We start from the raw sequence: 17441 nt of genomic DNA on the forward strand, positions 1-17441 counted from the left end.
GTTTTAATTTATGATAGGCACACAGTGAGAGAGAGAGAGAGAGAGAGAGAGAGAGAGAGAGAGAGAGAGGCAGAGACACAGGCAGAGGGAGAAGCAGGCTCCATGCACCGGGAGCCCGACGTGGGACTCGATCCCGGGTCCCCAGGATCGCACCCTGGGCCAAAGGCAGGCGCTAAACCGCTGCGCCACCCAGGGATCCCCCTAGACTTTAATTTAAAGAGCAAATCGGTGTCTGGGTGGCTTAGTGGGTTAAGTATCGACTCTTGATCTTGGTTTACATCATGATCTCAGGATCCTAGGATGGAGCCCCAAGTCTGGCTCCACGCTCAGTGGGAAGTTGGCTTAAGGATTTCTCCCCAGCTCCCTCTGCCCCACCCCTATCCCTCCTCTCTATTTCTCTCTCTCTCTCTCTCTCTCTCTCTCTCTCTCTCTCATACATAAATAAATATTTTAAAAATAAAAAATAAGAAATGAATGGAAAATGAAACACATAAGCATCACCTCCAACATCCTGGGGACATTGACAGAACTTGCTGGGTGCCAAGCACACTCATCCATCATCTCCTTTTGCCTCACTAATTGTCTCCTTGCAGCCCCATAGAAGTGGGCATCCTTTGGGGCTCAGAGAGGGAAGTGACTGAGCCAAGCTCACACAGGGTGCCAAGGGACAGTGCCCTGGTTTCTCAGACTCCAGACTCCTATAATCATGGTGGCCCCTTGGCAATCCCTTGGGATTCTTGCCTGGCCTCCCTGAGTGGGAGCTGGTGAGGTCAGGGACCAGGAACGTTTCTGCAGCCACGAAGCAGGAGTTAGTGATTGAGGAGCTTGGAATGTGCTGCCTCTGAAAGGACCTCCTTGTGGCTCCACCAACGGTTAGAGCAGGAAGGGACTTTCAGAACCATGTAATCACACACACAGATTTGAGACCTGAGCCCCTGCTCAGTCACTGCCCCAGGATGCTGGGGGAGTGGGACAGCGTGGTGGTTCTGGATCTGGCATGTATATGCAGTCAAGGCTGACCTGTCAGTCCTCACATGTGCCACCATCTGGCCACCTTCCTCACCTCAACCCATCTCAGCCAAAGAGTTCGAACATCAGTCAGTGTGAGTGCACTGCATGGTTGCCCTAGCATGTGATCAGAACCCCAAGGGCTCCCATTTCTGACGTTTTTTTTTTTAATTTTTTTTTATTTATGATAGTCACACAGAGAGAGAGAGAGGCAGAGACACAGGCAGAGGGAGAAGCAGGCTCCATGCACCGGGAGCCTGACATGGGATTCGATCCCAGGTCTCCAGGATCCCGCCCTGGGCCAAAGGCAGGCGCTAAACCGCTGCGCCACCCAGGGATCCCCCCATTTCTGAAGTTTTTACTAACATGTCTATTTATTTTTGCCATTTGTCAAGTTCTTACTATCCACTGGGCTAAACATGTGATATAATTTTATTTCTATTCTCTAACAGCCCTGAGACGTAATTACCTTTATGCTTCCATTATACAGAACAGGACACAGAGGCTCTGAGAGATTGTGTGTGTCATCTAGATCTCACAGCTGGCAAGCAGCCCAACCAGAATTCAAACTTCAGAACCCAGAGTTGTCTGATTCTGGCATGCACATTCTTTTCCATGGATCACACTGCCTCAAATCTCTCTCTCTCTCTATCTATCTATCTATCTATCTATCTATCTATCTATCTCATCTCTATTTTTCTTATGCTGGTAAACTGCTGTTGGTTTATTTTCTTTTTAGAAAAAGACAGGCATTGAATAGAACAAGGACAAGGGAGAGGCACCAAGCTGGTAACCGCCTTGTGAGTACACAGCACTTTATAGCTTACAAAGCACTTTCACATTTATGATCTCATTTGATCCTATAGCAACACCATGAGGTCAGCAGGAGGCCCAATTATTCCCATTGGGACTGGGACTCATAGGGAAGTTAACCCAGCCAGGGCCACAAACACAGAAAATGGTAGTAGCTCTGGGACTGGAAGCCCAGGGCCAAGCTGGCCTGTCTCTGAGTCCTGAATGCACCCACAGACTCCTGGCCTGAGTCCCCAAGGAAGGCAGCCCAGACCCTCCTTCCCTGAACTCTTTCTTCCCTGTGGACAAAACTGGAGCTGATCAAATGGAGGTAGCAGTGGAAAGCAGGAGAGCCCAGCTCTCTTTCTATAGTTGTGTGACATTGGCAGCTCTTTAGTCTTGCTGGGCCTTAGTTTTCCCATCTGCAGAGTGGGAGGAAGTAGAGAAGCTTTGGGATGGTCCTCTCAGCACTGATGTTCTGCACCCATGAGAAAGTTATTGAGAGGGTCTTTGAGAAATCTTGCCTGAGCCTGGGCTTGGACCCACAGCCCTTATTTGACAACCTCCTTCAGCTACTCACTTAGTGATATTAGGCACTTCATTTCAACATCTCCCAGCCTTAGTTTTCCCATCTGTAAAATAGGGATGATGACAGTACCTACTACTCCCCAGGGCGGTTGGCCTTGGTTGTCAAAATTTGGCCCTGGCCTCACATTCAAACATTTGACATAATCTCCAAATAAGGCTTCCAAGCCTTACCTGGCAGTGTTTAAAGACCAGTGGCAGTATTTAAAGAAGATGGCATTTATCAGCCCACAGGACAACTGTGTCCCACTGCAGGCTCTTACTGCTTATAGGGGCTCTGAACTAAATCTTGTTACAGCTTCCAAAATTAAGTTATGAGTAGCACAATCAGGTTGCCTTGTATTTGTGGGTAGTTCAAACCATTAACTGGCTCATTGTAAACATCTAAAATATACTACCCCGTTGGTAACCCTAGTTTATCATTTGTCCACTTTTAGTATGCCTGAACCTTAAAACAATGCCAGCAAAAGGGCCTCACGCCACCACTGTGAAGCCTTGGATGGCAGTAGCCTGGTCCCTAGCATGAAGTAAGCATCTAGTAAATAAAAGAATAACCACAACAAGCACATTTATAATCCACTTTACTGTTTCCAGACCCTTTCCTCATTCTTCATTCCAACCTCCCACGTGCTGCAAGGCGTAATTATTTCGTCCCATCTGAAGGAGGCAAAAACTAAGGCGAGACCAGGCGGTGAATGGGCTCCCGGGAGTGGGACCGCGGCCCAGAGTCTGGGCTGGCGGGCGGGACGCGGCGGGGCGCCCAGCTGCAGGCAGGTGCGTAAATCCGCGGGGGAATCCTCGGCTCCACCTGGGCGCGGCGAGGAAATTGCACCATGTATGGGCAACTACGTCAGAGGGGGCAGACCTGCCGCTGTTGTAGGGGACGCCAGGTCCGTCCCCTTCCCTACCAAAAGGCGGCTACCGGACTGCGGGAGGCGTAGAGAAGTTCAGCGCGGACTGGCAGAGGGCGGTGCGTCTGGGGAGGTGGAGCCGCGAGGTGTCCAGCGCCGTTGAAAATCGCCCGCTCCTCCCCCCCATCCAAGTGGTTCAGCCCGAGAACTTTTCATTCATAAAAAGAAAAGAGGAGCAAGTGAGTCAGAACCCAAGCAGCCGACACGGACCCCACAGAGCAGCCAGCCAGGGCATGTTCCGAGACTTCGGGGAACCCGGACCGAGCTCCGGGGCCGGCGGTGCGTACGGCGGCCCGGCGCAGACCCCCACTTCAGGCCAGCAGGTGAGAGGGCCCCACCGCCTGGGCTTCCCGGGTGGACAGCGCCTGGGACGCTGCGGTCAGCTCCCGCACGCTCTGGGATGGGGCCGGGAGCAGGAGAAGGGTCTGGACCTGGGTCCGCGGCAGTGGCCGTGGCTGTGGCCGCGGATGCTGCTCGTTCTCCACCGTCTGGAGCCAGGATCTGCGACCGTCTCCTCTCGCTCGCCCCTTTTTCCTTCGCTGTCTGCTGTCATCTGTCCCGCCGTCTCTGTCACCTTCTTTCCTCTCGTCCACGCCTAATTTCTTTGTTCTGTCTGCGTCAGAAGGGCGCCCCTTAGTCTGAGATTAGTCCCGGCTCGGACGGGATCAGAGGGTCTGATCCATCTCGGACTAAATTCTCGGGATCCCGTACCTGGGCCGAGGCCGAGAAGTCCCCACACCGAAGGGAGGCGGGATCCAGCGGCAGGCGGGCTCCCACAGCCTGGGAATCCTCAGCACTGTCTGGGAGTCCGTGTGTGTCCACTTGTCTGTCCCTCTCTACCCTGTCGCCAAGGCCCTATCCCCTTCTCGGCGCAGTGCAGCCCGGTGGGCTCCGGGGAAACTGGTGCTCCACACCTTTACAGGCTGGGGCCAGGGGAGACTGCGAGATGCCGCGACGTGCGCGTGGTCTTGCACCAGGCAGCTCCCGCGCCCCCGCCTCTCGGCATCGAACGGCGCCCTGCTGCAGGCTGGGGGGACTCGGGTGGTTGCAGGTGCCCATTTCCTGTCGAGGGGCAGCGCGCACGTGTCGCTAGGGGAGGGAAGGAGCGGCGTCCGTTCTGCCGAGTCACAGCGGCCGAGTCACGGTGGCTGACTCACCCGGGGCGCCCCTCCCTTCCTGGCCCGGAGCGGCCCTGGCCCGGGCTACATCGGGAGCGAGAGGTGCCGCCAGGGGTGACTTCGTCCCGGAACTGGGGTCACTGGGCCACTGGGCCCGCAGCGCCGGGCTTGGGACACCGCTGCCTGGACTTGCCTGGGCTTGTGGCACACTTCCGGGACGCTTGGGCGCCAGGGCCCAGCCCCAAGGCTTGAACCCAGTTCTCTTCCCGGAACACTGATCCCCCATCTCAACTCTTTCCTCAGATTTCTGGCTAAAAGAAAATCTTGGCAGGTAATACATAGAGTACATACAGTGCAGCTTGCATGGTTCGGGGAGGTTTCTACCTCATTAACCGTATTGTATTTCACAGAATCGAAGAATTCATTGATTTGAAAACCCACACCATTGTTTTATGTCACTAAATTTTCCTAAAGTTGCCAATCCAACTATGATTTAGAGCTATTAAAAGGCATTTCTTAGCATCAATGAAATGCCATAATCCTCACTTACACCAATATTAAAAACAAGGAAACCCAGGCACATTGAGGTTAAATAACTTGCCCAGAGTCATGGCCAGTAAGTGGCTGAGCTAAGAGCTAACTGGGACAGCCTAAACCCAGGGCAGTGGTTCTTGCCACCACAGCCTCTGTGCATTGGACACCTGCCACTTACCAGGCACTGTCACACACATTCTCTCACTGGATTTTCACAGCCACCCCTGGAGTTAGGAGCTGGAATTTTTCTTTTTTTCTTTTTTTTAAATTTATTTATTTATGATAGTCACACACACAGAGAGAGAGAGAGAGAGGCAGAGACACAGGCAGAGGGAGAAGCAGGCTCCATGCACCGGGAGCCCGATATGGGATTCGATCCCGGGTCTCCAGGATCGCGCCCTGAGCCAAAGGCAGGCGCCAAACAGCTGCGCCACCCAGGGATCCCATGAGCTGGAATTTTTCTATGCAGATGGGACTCAGGCAGAGTACAGGAGTAGCTGAGAGCCTAGGTGCCAGGGCGAAACTCCACTTCCTACTTACTGGCTATGGATCTATGGACAACTGTTTTTCTGTCTGAAAATGAAGACACTGTTGTGCAAATTATGAGTCAGTATTTGTAAAGTGGTTGGGACAGTGCCTGGAATTCATATGTTATATGTATTAGTTCTGACAGGGAAATGAAGGCACAGCAAGGTTATGAGACTTGCCCAAAGTCACACAGCTCCCAAGCAGGGATTTGTCACCAAGTTAGTCTCTCTGTCAAGTTGTACTCTTTCTGGTCATACGGAACGAGCAGCTGCATTGACGGTGGATGAAATTGTGGCTTCTGTCCTGTTGAAGCACCTCAATCTACACAGACTTCATCCTTGGCTTTCTGTTTCTTATGCCTCAGAAGTTCCACCTCGTGCCAAGCATCAATGCTGTGAGTGGCAGCCAGGACCTGCAGTGGATGGTGCAACCCCACTTCCTGGGACCCAGCAGCTACCCCAGGCCTCTGACCTACCCCCAGTACAGCCCCCCACAGCCCCGGCCAGGAGTCATCCGGGCCCTAGGGCCACCTCCAGGGGTACGTCGCCGACCCTGTGAACAGGTAAGTAGCAAAGGCATTGCACTGGTTCTGATGCCCATAGGGGTGCTGAGGTGCAGAGGACAAGTTCTTGGCCAAAAGAACACAGGCAAGGCAGCCTGGGTGGCTCAGCAGTTTAGCACCGCCTTCAGCCCAGGGCATGATCCTGGAGACCCATGATCGAGTCCCATGTCGGGCTCCCTGCATGGAGCCTGCTTCTCCCTCTGCCTGTGTCTCTGCCTCTCTCTCTTTCTCATGAATAAGTAAATAAAATCTAAAACAAAACAAAAAAACACAGGCTTAGAAAGGGAGTGCTGGGGAAGAAGAGCCACTGATGACTCCTGGCCAAGGCCGAGAGTAATGAGCCCTTGGGGTGATCCAGAGGGCAAGAGGTGATTCTAGGCTAGGGAAAGCTTTCTGAAGCTGGAGGTATATTAGCCCAGAAGGATGGGTAGGATCTTCATAGATAGAGATGAAAGAAAAGACATTTCAGGGAGCGAGGATGGCAGGAACAAGAATGGAGGTAGAGGTGAGGATGTGTAAGGTGTACATGTGGAAAGGTGTGTGGATGGTAGAGGGTCTCCACCTGCTGAGATGTATGCTGTCTATGTGCTGGGGAGGGAACAGAAAGGGGAGGGTTCCCTGTAGCTACTCTCTGGGGCTGTTTCCCTATCTCATTTAATCTTTACAAATAGCCTCTAGGGATGCACTCTGGTTTTCTCCACTTTACAGCTGGGAAATGAAGGCACAGAGGTAGTCACTTGCCCAGATTACACAAGTAGTGAGTAATGAGACAGGTCTTTTCAATTCTAAAGTGAGATCCTAACCATCAAGCCACACTATCTCATCCAGAGCTAACAAAGGCTCGAAGCAGAGTGAGTTGGGAACTCTTGACTCCCCAACCAGGGCTCCTGCCTTCACAATGCTAAAAAAAAAAAAAAAAAAAAAAAAAAATCTTTACCAACATAAATAAGAGATAGAGGGTCTTTAAGGGAGTTGCTCCTCTTTCATTTTGGTTTATGAGACTATACTGGAGTGAGACTTACTCATTTAGGAGCTTGCCCAGACAGCAGGGTAGATGAGAAGTCAGGATGTTGCAAAGATGAACAGTTAGACAGGAGTGGCTTTCCCAGAAACAGCAGGATTGGCAGTGTGACCAACTGGAGAAGAGGACCATGCTGTGAGGTCCCAGAGGCAGGCTCCTGGACTTCTTTAGCCCTGACCTGAGGGTGGCTATTTGTTTCTGGGACTCCTAGACAGGGGCTATGAGCTCTAAGTGGGGTTCTTTGTGGGGGGCTGGTCCCCATCAGCAGGGCTCTCAATATTGAATAGAGTGAGTAGATTTTAATTTCTGCTCTGGGACCATAAAGGAGTTATCTATCCTCTCTGGGCTTCAGTTCCTTATATGGAAAGTTGGGTAAAGAATCTGTGTAAAGCTCTTAGCCGGCATGTAATAGGTTCCTAATAAAAAACAACTTACTAAATAAATAAATAAATAAGATCTAAAAAATAAAAAACTTACTCAGCAGCAACACTCATTAACTCCTCTTAGTGCTTACAAACCCCTGGGGAAGAGGACACTTGGGTGGCTCAGTGGTTGAGTGTCTGCCTTGGGCTTGCTGGTGATCCCAGGGTCCTGGGATTGAGTTCCGCATCAGGCGCCCCGCGGGGAGCCTGCTTCTCCCTCTGCCTATGTCTCTGACTCTCTGTGAGTCTCTCATGAACAAATAAAATCTTTTTTTTTTAAGGGGGGGGGTGGAGAATGAGGGTCCTTCGAGAAAGAGCAGCTGGGTCCCAGAGGCTGAGTAATAAAGGCTACTTCTGGCTGGGCAACGAGAGGAAGCTCTCTGTAAGAGTGGGGGTATCTTAGTTGAGTCCTGAGAGATGACGGGGGTAAAGGTTTACGGAGTGTGTGGTGGCGATGGGGGGGGGGGTTGCTTCTGAAAGAGGAACCAAAGGAGGCAAAAGCTGGGTGCGAGGAGGAAGAAATCTGATTAATTCAATCTTACTAAAGCGTGAGTGCGGAGAACCAGTCGCGGCGCTGTGATCCCTGAAGCGCAGGCTCGCGGGTCCCCGGCACTGCCATGCCCACCGCAGGGTCCTAGCACGGGGCCACTGCACAAGGCGAGTGCCGGGCAACCAGAGGCCCAGGGTCTACCTCACTATTCCCTCTACCCGTCCAGATCAGCCCCGAGGAGGAGGAGCGCCGTCGAGTGAGGCGCGAGCGGAACAAGCTGGCCGCGGCCAAGTGCAGGAACCGAAGGAAGGAACTGACCGACTTCCTGCAGGCGGTGAGCACCCACCGGTGCGGAGGGTGTCCAGGCCGCGGCCCACCGAACCTCGGACGGGCGCGGCTCCCCTGAGCTTGCAGGGCCCCAGAGGGGCGCCGGTATATTAAGTCCCCTTCCCCCAGTCCCCGCTGGAGGAGCAGTCCTTCGGAGAAAACGACGAGAAAAATGCGATTAGAAATTAGTTACCGCGCGTCTCACTCCCAGAAAAGCAGAGGAGAGTCAAAGTTTCCGCGGACAATCTCCTTCTAAGATGCTCCCGGGCCCGAAGGGAGTCGTGCCCATTTTCTTCCAAGGGCTCATGGGAGTTGTAGTCCAGACTCGCTGGAGACCCCCCTCACCCCCACCCCCCACTCCCCCAATTACCACCACCTCCTGAGGCTACGCGGTACTCAGCCCTCATCTTCTAACTCCTCTCCTAACCCTCTGCAGGAGACCGACAAACTGGAGGACGAGAAATCCGGTCTGCAGCGAGAGATTGAGGAGCTGCAGAAGCAGAAGGAGCGCCTGGAGCTCGTGCTTGAAGCCCACCGCCCCATCTGCAAAATCCCGGAAAGGGCCACGGAGAGCGACACTGGCCGCGCAGGCGGTCCTAGCAGCCCACCAGCCACCTCCGGCCCTGTACCTTGTATCTCTCTTTCCTCGGGGCCTGTGCTGGAACCCGAAGCATTGCACACCCCCACACTCATGACCACACCCTCCCTGACTCCTTTCACCCCTAGTCCGGTCTTCACTTACCCTAGCACCCCTGAGCCCTGCGCCTCAGCCCATCGCAGGAGCAGCAGCAGCAGCGGGGACCCATCCTCTGACCCTCTCGGCTCCCCCACCCTCCTTGCCTTATGAGGCACCTCAGCCCCGGTACCCGGGGATGCCACTCTAGCCAATGTCTCCCCACCCATTGGTCCAGCTGGTCTGGACCATAATCCCATGCCCTCTTCAGCAGGTTCTTCTCCATTCCTCCAGATGACACTGAGCATATTTTGCTTCCTAGTAGAGCCAGCTTGGGGTCATGTAATTGCCCACTGTTTTTCCAGAGCTGGCTTCTTTAGCACAATTTGCACTAAATCAGAGACAAAATATTTCCCATTTGTGCGAGAAAACTCCTGGCAACCAAAAAGGACTTTGTAGATCCCTCAGGGTCCTCTAGAGCCCTAACCCCCTTCAGACCACCACACCTATAGTCTTCATCACCCTCTTCCTGTGATCCACCCAATCCTACTCTGACAGAAGGTGGTATTCTACCAGCCTAGAACACTAACTCGCCCAGCCCCACACTGCCAGCAGCACCAAGTGATTGAACCAGGGCATTCTGCTGGCCCCTCCTGAATGGTAGGAGAGTGCCAGAGGCTTCTGTGACGAGCTGAACTGCAGCCCCCCCTCCCCCCACCAGCTCTGAGAAGACTTTAGCTCCAGGGAATCCAAGCCTCCACAACGAAGGCAGCTGCTATTTATTTTCCTACAGAGAGTATTTTTATACAAACCTGCCAAAATGGAATAAAAGGCTCGAAGCTCTGTCCTGGTCTCACTGAACCCAGAAGCAAAAGGGAGAACATTTCGAACCAGAAGCCCTAGGCTCTGGTCTCAGTTCTACAGACTTACTGCATGACTTTGGAAAATTATTTGATATCTGGACCTCAGTTGTCTTATCTGAGGAATTGTTACATCTGCTATGCCTCATCTCCAGGATTGAAAGGAGGAATGGAGTGCTGCTGGGTGCAAACTAAAAGGATTATCTTTCTCCTGATGGGGGCCCACAGCTTGCCTGCGTGGGCCACAGGAGGGCGCTCTTATGCCCTTTTCAGCCTCGGGGGTGGCCGCTGAGTGGGTTCTAGGCCCCCAACACCTGCTTCCTGCCCCATTGTCTTGGACAGGAAGGAGCCGGGAAGGGAGCTGGAGCCACTTCAGGGGCCGGATTACGGCCCCTCCGGAGGTCTAATGGGGGGAGCTAGGGGCTTACCACCGTCCCACATCCTGCCCCAGGCTTGAGGGAGTGGGGGAGTCAGCCACCTTAGTTTTGCAGCCCCTCCGGACGGTAATGGTACCCCGTCTCAACGTCCCCGCCCTCGTCCCACCCCGGGGAGTCCCAAACAGACGCAGCCCAGGCCAGGGGCTCTGCTTCCGTTCCAGTTTATTAGCCCCCACCCCGCTCCCAGCACGTCCCTCCGCTCCAGCCTCCAGTCTCCCTGCTGCCCCACCAAGAGAAAGCAAGGGGCCCTCCTCAGTGCCAGAGTTTCCAAATCCATGCCAGCGGCCCCTCGTGCACAGGCGGGACGGCGTCCAGGTCCGGAGGTCCACCGCAGTCCCGGCGCTTGGGAAGCAGTCTGGTCGGGCGTCGACGTGAAGGAAGATGAGCCTCAGTCATCCGGGGAGCAGGCCAGGGGCAACTGATCTGGACTGCCCACGCTGCCGGTGCTGGAGCTTCCATCGCCCAGGTCGCGGGGCCCGCAGGGGGGCAAGGCGAGCTCGGGTGTCGGCCCGGAGCTTGAGCCGCCAGCGCCGCCGGGGCCGCCCCGGGGGCCCCACTCCTCACCCAGAGCCAGGCAGAGCTCCTTAAGCGCCAGGTTCTCCCGCAGCAGCTCCTCCTGGCGGCCCTCCAGCTCGGCCAGCTTCTGCCAACAACCGCCCAAGTCCTCGCGCACGGCTCGGGATGCTTGGGTCCCGAAGAGCTGCCACTGGCGCGCGGCGCGCCGCCCGCGCTGGCGCTCCGAGTCCAGGAAGCAGCAGAGGTCGCGCAGCTCGCGGTTCTCCGCCTGTAAGCGCCGGTTGAGCTGCTTGAGCTCGCGGATCTCGCCCAGGTGACCCTGCAGCTGCCGATTCACCTCCTGCATGAGGCGGCCGCGCTGCACCAGAGCCGCCAGGCGTGCCGCCTCCTCCCGCCGCAGGCGCCGCACCAGCTCTTCCTTGCCTAGAGCCGCCATCTCCTCGTCCGTCAGCTCCTCCAGGCCGCCCGCCTCGGCCTCCATGGCTGCTCAGGCCTCTGGAGCATCGCCTGTCCGCCGCCGCGGCCCAGGAGCCCACGTCGAGCTCTGCGCGCTCCGGGTCGGGCTCCCGCTCCGCGGGCGGCAGGCTGTGGCGGGGTAGCGTAGGCTGCAGCAGCCGCCCGGGCGTGGGCACGCGGCGGGGCGCGCGCTGGGGCGGGGCCGTATGACGTTAAGGAACGACAGCCAATCCAGAGAAGGCTCTCCTGAAAGGGGCGGGGCTTGAGCACGGAACACAGAAAGAGCTAGCCCCTTCCCCGCCCACTCCAGACCGAGGAGTGACCCTTCCATACGCTGGGTGCCAGCGCCACCACTCTCCGCGACAGGTAACCCTAAACTAGGCGCTTCGTACTTCCCAGTTCCAGACTTCCTCAAGCTCTAGCCTAGGCCTCCTGACTCTTTCTGAGAACTTAGACTCCGGTGTCGGCCACCAACTCTCAAGCCCACCCCTGACGGAACCCAGAGGGGTGTCGTCTCCAACTTTTCTAGCTTAATTCATGCTCGAGAGTCTCGGCTCATTGAACATCACTTCCAGCTCTTCGGAACCCGGAGTCCAAACGTGCCTGGCTCACCATCAGGCTACCCTCTTAAGGATGGTTTCCTGTCCAGGGTGGGGGCGGAGGGTGGGGAAGCACATACTGGGATTCATCTATTCAATAAACTTTTATTGTGTGCAAAGCTCGGGCAGAAATAAACTTGACTGAGATTCTGATCCTGTCCTCAAAGAGGTCATAATTTAGTGGGGGAGACAGGCTGTGTTAAACAAGAAGTAAACGCGGGGAGAGACATGGTCCAGAAAGGTGTCCCCGAAGAGGTGGTGGTAATCTGAGGGGCCCTGAAAGATGTGTAGGACTTTGATGAGTAAAGAGCTATTTCAGCAAGCAGGAATAGCATGGTGAAACACCCTGGGGCCTAGCTGCTTTAGGAACCCTGAGAGTAGCTCATTGTTTTCAAAAGATGGGTGTGTGGAGAAAATGGTAACCTGAGGGAGAGAAGCCACAAAGGTAGTTGGCAGGAACGTTGCCACAGGCAAGTAGGATTTTAAGCAGGGGAGTAACATTTTAAAATATACACTAAAAAAATTATTCAGGCTGTTCTGTGTGGGATGCACCATGGGGAAGAGATGTAGGCAGGGAGATTAGTAAAAAACACTGTGTCAATGGGCAAGGTAGAGCTATGCAGGACTGGGCTGGAACAGTGCCCGTAGGGGTGGAGAGGACGAAACATCCTAGAAATATTCAGGAAGCAAATCAGCAGAACTGAATGTGAAGAAAGAGGACTCTGGGAGAAAACCCAGGGTTCTGGCATGAGAACTGGGTAAATGTTGGGACTATCACTGAGATAGGAACGCAGGAAAGAAACCAATTGGAAAAAAAGGCTGTCTAGCTTTTGAAGGGCCTGTAGGGAAACAGCGTAGAAAAACAAGCCCTCCTGATGTGGACTTCCCAGGCAGAGCTCCGAGCTCCGAGTAAGAGAAGTCATTAGTGCGGGGCGGGGTGGGATGTGGGCGACGAGGGTTAAAACCAAAGGAGCAGAGGCCCCATGCCCAGAAGAGGTCTCACCCGCAGGATGGACTGAGGAGCTCCCAGCAATGGCCCTTGGACATTAGGTCAGACATACTTTTTGCAGAGAAAAGATTCAGGACAGAGATCTGTGAAACTCCTACATTTAAGACACAAGTCAAAGTAGGGAGGCCCAGAAAAGGGCAGAGAAAGGGGAAGATGGGGGAAGGTGGCCGGCGCTGGGGCCACTAGCTGTTGGCCTCGACTCCCCTGCGCCTTCCTGCAACCCCGGCCAGAAGACGCGCGGGGGTGAGGACGGGGGGCGGGGACCCGGGGGTTACCCCTCCCGCTGGGAGGAGGGGCTACTCCTCCCCCTTCGCCGCGTCTGCCCCACCCTCTCTGTCCCGGAAGTGGTCCTTCTCTGGCTCCGGGTGCCGGGAGCCGAAGCCCCGCGCTCCCGGAAGTAGCCTGCCGGCGGCGCGCCGGACCCGGGGAGTGCTCGCTCCAGCTGGGGCGCTGCGGCTGCGCCCGGGTCCGGGCGTCGCCATGACCAGCGAGCTGGACATCTTCGTGGGGAACACGACCCTCATCGACGAGGACGTGTATCGCCTCTGGCTGGATGGTTACTCGGGTGTGTGGGGGGCCGTCTGCGGAGCGGGTTAGAAGAGCGATTGTTTGGGATGGGAGACGGAGCGGGGCCGGGAATTCCGTCCTGTGGGGAACTGGGCAGAGGGAGTGAGGGATGTTTAGGAGTTGGACTTGGAGTTGGGATCCCCGGAGGGCCTGTGGGTTCGCGGAGCGGGGCCTAATGCTATCGCCCACTCCCCAGTAAGTGACGCAGTGGCCCTGAGGGTGCGCTCGGGAATCCTGGAGCAGACAGGCGCCACGGCAGCGGTGCTGCAGAGCGACACCATGGACCACTACCGTACTTTCCACATGCTCGAGCGCCTACTGCACGCACCGCCCAAGCTGTTGCACCAGCTAATCTTCCAGATCCCGCCCTCTCGACAGGCACTGCTCATTGAGAGGTGGGGATGCCAACCGAACTGACCATATACCCATTTTGCAGGCCGAAACTGAGGCCCGGGATGGGATGGGATGGGACTTACACAAGGTCTAAGAAAGTTGAGACCTTCTCAACTGAGATGGTCTCAGGAGGGACCAAACCTGGGCCCTGCCGGACTCCCTTTCCCCTCCTATGTGGAAAGTCAGTGGTGTCCTCTGCCTCCACGCAGGTACTATGCCTTTGACGAGGCCTTTGTGCGGGAGGTCCTGGGCAAGAAGCTGTCCAAGGGCACCAAGAAAGACCTGGATGACATCAGCACCAAAACAGGCATCACCCTCAAGAGCTGCCGGAGACAAGTGGGCACTGCACCCCTGCTCCCCAATGCAACATCCCATGTCCAGTCTGCCCCTTCACTCCATCCCTTTGGTCACTGCCCCAGCTCCATTCTCCTCCCTCACCTCTGATTGTGGGGGGGCTTCATACCCAGTCTCCTGTCCCTTCTTTTGCTCCTCCAAAGCATCTCCTACTCTCCTGTGGGAGCTACTCTTTCAGAAGCTCAGATCTGACCATAGCTTTTCCCTCCTCAGAAACTTTAATTGGCTCTCCCACTCCATCCTGGATAGTAGCCACATTCCTTGGCCTTGACCTTCATACTCATCCATGGTCTGGTCTCTGCCAGCCTTTCTCAGCTTATATTTCTCCAGCGCCCCTGCCTTTCTTTTTGCTCCAGCTACTCTTCCCTGGAGGGTACTATTCTTGGCCTTATCTACCCCTTGAAATACAAAGCAGGGAGCCAGATGCCACCTACGCAAACCTTTCTGGTGGCCCAAGAAGAAGTAACCCTTCTGGGCCTATAGTATTTTTTCTGTGTCTTTTGTGCACTCTTTCTTTACAGTTTAGCATTTGCTCATTTTTTACTTCCTGGACCTTAGCCAGGAGGATCAGTTTCAGCACAAGGTTGCGAAGAACTGGAGAGCATGATGCTAAAATAGGGGAATTCAGAGATAGAAATGAGTAAACATTTATCCAAGGCAAAATGGTTGAATTGGTAACAGGTATTAACAGTTAATAGTTTATTGAAGAATACCACATGCTAAGTCTGTTGACTGGATAGATGGCTAGGTAAGGGGAGGGATGTTTAATAATCAGTTTATTGGATAACCAATCTCTGACAGTCCTCCCTCCTCCCCTAACTGCCCTACAGTTTGACAACTTTAAGCGAGTCTTCAAGGTGGTGGAGGAAATGCGGGGTTCGCTGGTGGATAACATTCAGCAACACTTCCTCCTGTCTGACCGGTTGGCCAGGTGAGGGGGGTCGGGCAAGGAGCCAGCCATCTCCCCTTCCTGCACCCTCCTTCCTTGGGCCGTGAAGCAGGACCACCTTCCCCACCCCAACCCACTTGACCTCCCTGCTGCATTGGGGGGATGGCTATCCTACGCCTGGCCTGCACTTTGGATCAAGCTGGCCTGGCTTCAGATCCCAGCCTGGCCATTTACCAATGGAACTGTTGTGAGATGCCACACATAAAGCCCATGGTATAACCCCTGGGGCTTAGGAAGTGCTCAGTAAATGGTAACTGTTATCCTCAGGTCTTCTTCTGTACCCCTTAGGAGACCTGGGCTGAAACCTCTGTACACAAACAAGGAGGCCCAGAGAAAAGTGGCCTGAAGCATGTCATGTAGTGAGCTGGGGCAGAGACAGGCTAGATGTCGGATGTCTGGCCAATGTCGCAGGTGCAAGCTGCTTGCTAAAAAGGAATTTGAAACCCTGACAGGCCCACTTTCCCCTTCCTGCAGGGACTACGCAGCCATTGTCTTCTTTGCCAACAACCGCTTCGAGACAGGGAAGAAAAAGCTGCAGTATCTGAGCTTTGGTGACTTTGCTTTCTGTGCTGAGCTCATGATCCAGAACTGGACCCTCGGAGCCGTCGGTGAGGCCCCCACTCACCCAGGTGCCCGGATGCCTCTCCACGCTCTCAGAGCCTAGTTCCCCACCAGCACTTTATCCTGCGGGCCCCATTTTCGGGCATCCTTTCTTCAGTGCCCACACCACAGCCGCCACTGCTCATAACCCAGTGTCCCACACCCAGCTTGTCTGTGCACAAAGAACCTGCTGCTGGTCTGTGGCCTGGGGTGTCACTTCACCTTTCTGATACTTCCTTTTCTGTCTTGTGGGGGTTTGTTGAGGTGGTGGGTGTGTAAGGCTCCGGATATCACTGGAGGGGTTTTTATCCCACCCCAATTACCTTGCTGGGCCTCCCCCAGACTCCCAAGTGGATGACATGGACGTGGATCTAGACAAGGAGTTTCTCCAGGACTTGAAGGAGCTCAAAATGCTTGTGGCTGACAAGGACCTTCTGGACCTGCACAAGAGGTGATCCTGGGGAGGCCACAGGATGGGGCCTGAGTCGGGGCCCAGGCACCTCTGGGCTTACCCTGTCTCCCTGTAGCCTGGTGTGTACTGCTCTTCGGGGAAAGCTTGGTGTCTTCTCGGAAATGGAAGCCAACTTCAAGGTCTGTGATCCAATCCAGCCTCTGTTCCTTGGGCATCTTCACCCTCCCTGCATTGTCCCCACTGGGCACCTTTGCTCATGCTGGGGATTGACCAGCAGGTAGCCCTGTTGCTCCTACCCACCTGCTGGAGGAACATTGGGGAGCTATTTGATTGAGGGAGGTAGATAGATCTGGGGAAGGGCCTGCCCCTCCTGCAGCCCCTGGGCTCAGCCTCTAGCCTCTGGGACAGAAGACAGACCTTCCAGGCTCTCTGCTTCATAGAACCTGTCCCGGGGGCTGGTGAATGTGGCTGCCAAGCTGACCCACAATAAGGATGTCCGAGACCTGTTTGTGGACCTTGTGGAGAAGGTGAGCTGGCCTGCCCATTGCCCTCTGATCCCCAACCCAGCCCGTCCCTGGGCTGTACCAGTGCTAGATGTTTCCTTGGGCCCACAGTTCGTGGAACCGTGCCGTTCTGACCACTGGCCACTGAATGATGTGCGGCTCTTCTTGAATCAGTATTCAGCATCTGTCCACTCCCTAGATGGCTTCCGGTGAGAGATCCCAGGCTTCCCCTGCAGCTTGGCCTTGCTGTAGCCAGTCTTCTGCCAGAGCCTAGCCCTCCTGCAAACTCTGGGTTCTCCGTTGTACCCTGGTGGGGGGAGTCTTTCTGTGTGTCCCCCACCCCCATTAGAGGCTGTGACCTGACCTTGGATAGGTTCCTGAACCTCTTCACACCTCAGTTTCCCCTGTAGAACCGGAGGATAATGGTGATAATGATCATAAGAACAGTGTGAGGAGTGAAGCAGCCTTGGGTATATGAAGCTTTTAGAGCAGTGTGTCTGATGTGGTGAAAATTAAGGCAATGGTTGCTGTCACTTTCTGTTGCAGGCACCAGGCCCTCTGGGACCGCTACATGGGCACCCTCCGTGGCTGCCTCTTGCGCCTCTATCATGATTGAGGTCTGCTCCCGCCACCCTACCCACATTGACAATAAAGCTGCTGTGACTTTGGAGGAACCTGTGCACGGTCACACAGGAGCCCACGAATCTGTCTCTGAGCATCACGGTGAACATGTATAGGGATGTATGTGCTTGGGGGGCACCCCATGGAGACTTGTCAGAGTATGGGGTGTCTGTGCTCTCCCCACCCCACCTGAG

At 54.9% G+C, this 17441-nt stretch overlaps 3 protein-coding genes across 4 annotated transcripts; 2 read left to right on the forward strand and 1 right to left on the reverse strand.

The window, feature by feature from the left end:
• The first annotated feature begins 3249 nt into the window (after positions 1 to 3249).
• On the forward strand, positions 3250 to 10286 carry FOSL1 (FOS like 1, AP-1 transcription factor subunit). The gene is made up of 4 exons (XM_055315216.1): positions 3250 to 3619; positions 5841 to 6038; positions 8198 to 8305; positions 8735 to 10286. The coding sequence occupies exons 1-4, from the start codon at positions 3530 to 3532 to the stop codon at positions 9143 to 9145; spliced, it is 807 nt and encodes a 268-aa protein (XP_055171191.1). The 5' UTR covers positions 3250 to 3529; the 3' UTR covers positions 9146 to 10286.
• A 127-nt stretch (positions 10287 to 10413) lies between these two features.
• CCDC85B (coiled-coil domain containing 85B) lies at positions 10414 to 11859 on the reverse strand. Its single transcript, XM_055315217.1, has one exon. The coding sequence runs from the start codon at positions 11263 to 11265 to the stop codon at positions 10657 to 10659; it is 609 nt and encodes a 202-aa protein (XP_055171192.1). The 5' UTR covers positions 11266 to 11859; the 3' UTR covers positions 10414 to 10656.
• Positions 11860 to 13203: 1344 nt separating this feature from the next.
• FIBP (FGF1 intracellular binding protein) lies at positions 13204 to 17314 on the forward strand. 2 transcript variants are annotated; one of them, XM_055315213.1, is made up of 10 exons: positions 13204 to 13413; positions 13612 to 13810; positions 14018 to 14144; positions 14993 to 15093; positions 15586 to 15740; positions 16054 to 16162; positions 16239 to 16302; positions 16564 to 16650; positions 16738 to 16835; positions 17173 to 17314. In XM_055315213.1, exons 1-10 carry the CDS (start codon positions 13329 to 13331, stop codon positions 17240 to 17242), a joined length of 1095 nt encoding a protein of 364 aa, XP_055171188.1. In that variant the 5' UTR covers positions 13204 to 13328; the 3' UTR covers positions 17243 to 17314. The 2 variants fall into 2 exon arrangements, with proteins under 2 accessions (XP_055171188.1, XP_055171189.1); XM_055315214.1 differs by having other exon boundaries at positions 13205 to 13413; positions 15586 to 15719.
• Positions 17315 to 17441: the final 127 nt, after the last annotated feature.

Source organism: Nyctereutes procyonoides, unplaced genomic scaffold (assembly GCF_905146905.1).
Source record: "Nyctereutes procyonoides isolate TBG_1078 unplaced genomic scaffold, NYPRO_anot_genome, whole genome shotgun sequence".
NCBI classification, from domain to species: Eukaryota; Metazoa; Chordata; class Mammalia; order Carnivora; family Canidae; genus Nyctereutes; species Nyctereutes procyonoides.